Source organism: Mercurialis annua, linkage group LG5 (assembly GCF_937616625.2).
Source record: "Mercurialis annua linkage group LG5, ddMerAnnu1.2, whole genome shotgun sequence".
Classification (NCBI taxonomy): Eukaryota; Viridiplantae; Streptophyta; class Magnoliopsida; order Malpighiales; family Euphorbiaceae; genus Mercurialis; species Mercurialis annua.
Genome location: NC_065574.1, coordinates 4384554 through 4391315, shown reverse-complemented (window position 1 = coordinate 4391315; position 6762 = coordinate 4384554). Strand labels below are relative to the sequence as shown.

The 6762-nt window shown below is 30.4% G+C and overlaps 1 protein-coding gene across 1 annotated transcript; it reads left to right on the top strand.

The window, feature by feature from the left end:
• Window positions 1-2298: 2298 nt before the first annotated feature.
• On the top strand, window positions 2299-6523 carry LOC126682998 (proteasome subunit alpha type-6). The gene is made up of 9 exons (XM_050378807.2): window positions 2299-2479; window positions 2918-3012; window positions 3099-3180; window positions 3794-3890; window positions 4355-4413; window positions 4609-4691; window positions 5213-5308; window positions 5714-5773; window positions 6214-6523. The coding sequence occupies exons 1-9, from the start codon at window positions 2404-2406 to the stop codon at window positions 6304-6306; spliced, it is 741 nt and encodes a 246-aa protein (XP_050234764.1). The 5' UTR covers window positions 2299-2403; the 3' UTR covers window positions 6307-6523.
• Window positions 6524-6762: the final 239 nt, after the last annotated feature.

The window sequence follows — 6762 nt, the reverse complement described above, 5'->3', positions numbered from 1 at the left end:
AATTCAATGAATAATAATAACTCCTATAAAGATATAGTACAAAAATTGGTATAATGTCAATTCAATTATTAGTTTGTATTTAATCTATAATCACCTTTATATTAGCTTAAAAAGAATTTGATTATTTTAAAACATTAAACAGAAAAATAAAATTTCAATTTCAATTAAAAAAAGAGCATTTTGGTGAAGCCAATTTGCATTCCATGCAAAGAATTCCACTCCTTTTGCTTATGCTAATTACATTATTTCAATTCATATAATATGTAATGCTATTTTACTATAATTAGGATTTTAATATTGTGTTACTTTTCGAGGTTAATTTTTTAATCAAATTAATTTCACTAATCCCTTAAAACCAAATTTCCTGTTCAAATCAAATACCAATTATATTCCTTTTTCAAATCAAATACAATTTATTTTATTAAAAGCAAGATTGTAGGAGATGTTAATACCAGTTATTCCTTCATATGTTTCACACGTGGCTTGTAGTGTTACTCGTCAAATATTAAAAAATAATTAAAATAATAGTTAATTAAAAAATAATTTATTTTATTTATAGAGAATATAAATATCAAATATTAAATATTAATTAAAACATTAATTTATTAGAAATAATTTACGTTAATTATAATTCTAAATGATAGACATCATTAATTCATATTCAAACACAATCAAATAATTTCTATTTGCAAACATTAAATTTGGTCATCACACAAACCTTGTTCTATTAAAATTTTGCTTCAAGTTAGTATATTGCAACTTTATCCTATTCGGATTCTTTTCCAAATTGAGATTATATGGTAGTTATACAATTTTTAGAAACAATTAGCATGGGGAATTTTATTGAATCAAAATTACATTCCGTAATTGTGGCATCTAAGTTTATTTATAGCAAGGTGACAACAATTATAATCTATACTATATAAAAATTAATTAAAAGATATAAAACTTTACCGTAATTTACATCAATTAGTAATAAATTACCACGATTTTAGAAAATAATTAGAAAATATAGCCGAATCATAATATTTCCTTATCCTAATAGTATTTTATTTTTATTAATTGTTAATTCAATTAGTAATAAGTAATGACCATAAAACCTGCTATTAGAATAAATTTGAAAGGACTGTTAGGTAAATTTGCTTGTCCCCCCCCCCCATCCGTGCTTTTATATATAGTATAGATATAGATGTGGAATGATTGAGTAATTTTTAGAATTTTGAAAAGGATGTTTAAATTAAATTTATCATGAGGAACCTAGTGGACTTCAGCATTAATATTATGGGCAAAATTAAACCTTTTAATTCTTTTTAAAGCACAATCTTGGAATAGAAAGGCTTGTGCAATCGATTTTGCCTTTTGACTTCTATTTTTGATTAGTGATGTTTATCCTTGACAAAATATGCTTAATGTGGACGATTGTCGTCTGTGTCCACCATAAGTCAATTTAATCTATAATGTATTAAGTCGAAGAATAAAATAATTATTTCTTACAACTACAATAAAAAAAAAACAAAAAGTTATGCCTTGACAAAAATAGGATTTAGAATTCACTCAAATGAGGTTTAAGAATAAGTATGATTAGAGAAAAGCTCTGTTTATCCTCTTAATTAATTGATCAAAATCCAATCCCTTACTTCAATTCCCATTAAAGCATATTTAAGCATTAGAGAATAATAGTATTTGTTAATTTAAAATTAGTAAAATAAACTTATGATAATATGTAAGCTATATACTGCTTTTTAGATTTTATAATATCAACATATTTTGTATCCATTTATCTAAATAAATTTATCAATGGAAATAAATTAAAATTTAAGACCGGAATAGATTTTACAAATAAAATTAAATATCAGTGTTTTGTTAAAGAGGAAATTACACTCTAAATGACAACATTTCTTTTTTATGCAATTGTATTTTTTTTAATAAGAATAATTTTTTTTGAAAGCTACTAAAATTTATCATTTTTTTTCCTAAAAATTTATTAATAATCTACTTAAAGCGTAAATTTTTTTTTTTTTTTTTAAAACAAGCATATTCTTGCAACCAATTTGACAAAAACAAATATTTTATGTAAAATGTTCTTTTATAAATTTCTCTATATGAAATTAGGAATTTAAGCCCATGGTTCACCGGGCCTTGTCTAACTGCTACGTGGTACCAGCAATGGGCTGGACTTAACTGCATGGACACGACGTCGTTTCGAAAGAATTGCGCATGCCCAAAGCCAGGGCAAAATCTAAGCAGATACGACGTCGTTGAGGTAAAATAAAATTAAAAAAAAGTGAAGAAAATTTTCATGCTACTTGTGCACAAAGCCAGAATCAAGAGTATATCAGTTCTCTCTGCATAAAACCCTAAGATCAATTACTTCGAAATCGAAACTAAAAAAGTTGATTCAAAATGAGCAGAGGAAGTGGAGGAGGATACGATCGGCACATCACTATTTTCTCACCGGAAGGTCGTCTTTTTCAAGTCGGTACGCACTTTTACATTTTTTTGTTAAATCTTCAATTATAGATCGAAGGATCTCTTAGCTTAAGGCTCGTGTTATTTCTCATCGGAAATGCTGCTGTTTGATATTCCTGTTGTTTACACTGTTAAATTAGGACTTAGAGATTTATTTAATCATACAAAATATGTTTAGACTTGTGAATTTACTTTTCTTTAGCTTAGTTGTAGATTTGAATCGTCGATATGACGGTATTTTTTTATCCAGCATTGGAATTTCGGCTATTGTAAAACTGTTTCTGATGCATACGGATTTATTTTTGTATATATTAAATTAGATTTAATGATCTATTAGTTCATGCTTTGTTAGTGCTACACGAAGTTAACTGTAACAAACGGAGTATGTAGGGGGCGATTTTCTAATGCTAATAGATTTGTTTTTTTTTTTTGGTTTTTAAATGTGTAGAATATGCTTTTAAGGCTGTGAAGGCTTCAAGTATCACTTCCATTGGTGTTTGCGGAAAGGATTCAGTTTGCGTGGTGACTCAGAAAAAAGTCCCTGTAGGTGTTTTTTGCTTACAAATTATGCTAAAACTTTGTTGTAGTGCATGAGATTTTCTTGTTGATGATTCTTCTTTTGGATGCAGGACAAGCTGTTGGACCCTTCAAGTGTGACACATCTTTTTCCTATTACAAAGTACCTTGGCTTGCTAGCTACTGGCATGACAGGTTTGTCGTCTTCTTCTGCCTTTCCGGTTTTATAGTATAAAACTTAGGTCAAACTTAGTAACTCAAAGTATTTTTTACTCTATGGTGATCTTTGTCTTAAACAAGGTCAAACTTAGTAACTCAAAGTATTTTGTACTCTATGGTGATCTTTGTCTTAAACAAGGTCAAACTTAGTAACTCAAAGTATTTTGTACTCTATGGTGATCTGTCTTAAACATTAACTAGGTCGTTGGTAGTTTAAAGATTCTTGTTTGAAATTGCTCCGGGCTGTTGATATTTTGTTTGTTGTTTTACATTTAATATCTTCAGAGTTTAAAATAAGATAATAAACTAGATCAAGTGTCAAAGTATTCATCACAATAGAATTCAGTAATTTTAGGGGCTTTTCTCTAGCACATTGGTTTACCTGCTGCATGAGTTATAATCAAAATGTCATTCTGAGTGAAGAGCTTATATCTATGAAGATGGAAATTTACTTCTCTCATGTTTGGTAATATTAAGATTCACCTGTTTAGGTTTCCATCACTGTGCCCTATTGGCATGTCAATTGGAATTTTGGACTTTAATTTTTGACGTTATGAGGAGATAAACTGATTTTGACTTCATGTATCAGCTGATGCAAGAACGTTGGTTCAACAAGCACGAAATGAAGCAGCTGAATTTCGCCACAGATATGGATATGAGATGCCTGTTGATGTTCTGGCTAAATGGTATTTACTTCATGTCATGTGATTTAACAATTTAGTGATTTTGTAATCAGAGGAGCTAGGAAATAAACTGACTATAATTTTTAGCTAGAAGTCTGTTGCACACAAAGCTGCTTTATTGATGACAAATAAGAATGATGGCTAACCTTGACCATTTATCAGTACATGTTTGTAAACTTCATCTCCTTCCTTCTATTAGCATGCATTAAATGTGCATTTACTGTCCTTGAGCCTGCTGGCTTTCAATCCATCTGGCAATTTGGGTTGTAGGCTGAACGGCCAGTGTGATTCACTCCCTTTTGCATAAGTAACTTTGATTTTCTAAACAAAAATAACTCTCTAGATAAGAGAATACAAGAACCAATTTGATATGTAGATGTTTCTCGTTATCCATCGTACCAGATCATTGTTGCTCAATGTGTGATGTGCCATTTAGTTATCTTATATTTGATGTTTTCTACGTACAGGATTGCAGATAAATCTCAAATTTATACCCAGCATGCTTATATGAGACCGCTTGGAGTAGGTAACCATATGATCTTCTTGCAATCTGGGAGCTACATCCCACCGTGGAATTTATGTTCATTGTAGTGCAAATATATATTTAACTTAGCATTTCTTTCTCTCCTCCTACAGCTGTCAATTTTCTTTGAACTGTTACTTTCATCAGCTTTCTCATAATCTTTTGTTTTTCTAATGTTTGCACTCTTGCTTTTGGTAGTTGCTATGGTATTGGGAATTGATGACGAATATGGCCCTAAACTATATAAATGTGACCCAGCTGGTCACTTCTTTGGCCACAAGGTATGTTCAAATTTTGGAGTAGAAACTTAAGTAATCTAACTTTTTTGCTTTTTATATGGCGTGCTCTAGTTGCTTATACATTTCTTCGTAATCTAGAGTTAATGAAAATTTAACTTATGCATTCCTTACTTAAATATAGTCAAGTTGTGGATGAGAGTTGGATACGAGCATGCTAACCTGAATGCATTGAATTATTGTTACCAGACCATATCCAACGGAAATGTGGATGCAACATTTTGTTTCGTGATATTCACCCCTTTGTTTGTTTTCATTATATTCATATGATATTAATGGTCTTTGACTTCTTCTTGAACTTGGAGATCTATTGATGGTTTTATGCAAAGTGTTGTCCACATCTTGGCTGCCCTTTATTTCTAAGTTATTCTAATCTAGTGGCGTTGATGTATAATTACTATTTTCAACTGTTTGTAATTGCCATCTTCTCTCTTCTTTTTACTGTTTTATGTTTGAACTCTGATGAACCAATTTTCTTAGTAAGAAATATGTTTGATGTTTTTCAGGCTACAAGTGCAGGACTAAAAGAACAAGAAGCAATTAATTTTTTGGAGAAGAAAATGAAGAATGATCCCTCATTTTCCTATGAGGAGACAGTGCAGGTAGATTCTTATATTTTTGTATTCATAACTTGCAGAAGGAGTAACTGATTGAAATTATTACTTCTATATGACTGGGTTGAAAGTTTGTATTCTCATTTTTATAGCCTTCCACTCAAATTAATGCTCTGCATTTTTTCCCAGATATGTTATTTTTTACAAACTTTCAGCAGACTGTTTGACACTAGCAATTTTATATTCATCCAAGAACTTGCTAAAGGAGATTGCTTTCTATATTATTGCATAATTTCAAATTCAGATCAGCAACCAATGTATGGTGTGCCATGACTAGTCAGTCTGCAGATTTGTTGGTTTTAACTTTTAATGTAATGTAGTCAACATAGCATGCAACATTTTGAAGTGCATTTCTTTCTGCCTCTGATGTCATTATGTTGATTTCATGTATAGACTGCAATTTCTGCCCTGCAATCAGTTCTACAGGAGGATTTCAAGGCTACTGAAATTGAGGTACAAATCGCCTCCTTTATTTAGATCAGATCTATGCTTTTAATGTCACAGAAAATCCTGAATATATTCACGTTGTTTAGTTAGCGTACTTTCACATTTTTTGTTTTCATTAATGGTACATTTGGTTCAAATAAACTCCTTAAAATTGTGAAATTAATGTGTAAATGAATATGGTCGTGTTTTACTTAAAAAATTACTTCGTAATGTAATTTTTAAGTTTTGTAGAATTTATCATGTTTATGTCAAATGAATTACCAAATTATTTTTATTTTTAATGAATGAAATCAAGAGTAGAATTGAACTAAACAAAGGGTAATTTTTTTTTACAGCCTCCTAAAAGACATTCACAAGTCAATTTTGTAATTTTTTAAATTGATTCTGTTAGATTGAATGTATGTCTTTGATGAAAATGATGACACCGAAAACCTTTCTCATTGTAGGTGGGAGTTGTGAGGACAGATAATCCAGTCTTCAGAGTGTTGTCCACGGAGGAGATTGATGAACACTTGACTGCTATAACTGAGCGTGACTAAATAATGATCTGTGTCGAAGGAATCTCAGTGAAGACTCGGAGCACATTATTATTATCTTTGTTTATGATTAAGCACTTGATGATAAGCTTGAAGGACTGAGAAGCATTTCTCATCTTGTTCTTAGGTGCATTGTACAATTACTATTTTATGAGTAGTCTTTCATACCTAAAAATCTTATTTTGTTACATCTGAAAAACTTGCTCATTAATTTCCCAAATTGGTCATTGCAGCTACGCGTTTATTTCATCCCAAAACAAAATGCTGTGAATGGGAATGTGGATTAGTTCTTTTACGTAAATCAAAATATATTTGGTCATTTAACACGGAAATGAAGTTTCCAATAACAAAATGAAAATTGGTCTAAGCTTTTTAATTGAATATTCAATGCGTGTATATTTAAAAAGACTAGTTTCGCATTACGTGTTATGCACGTGGCTCGTAACGTAACTCGTTAAT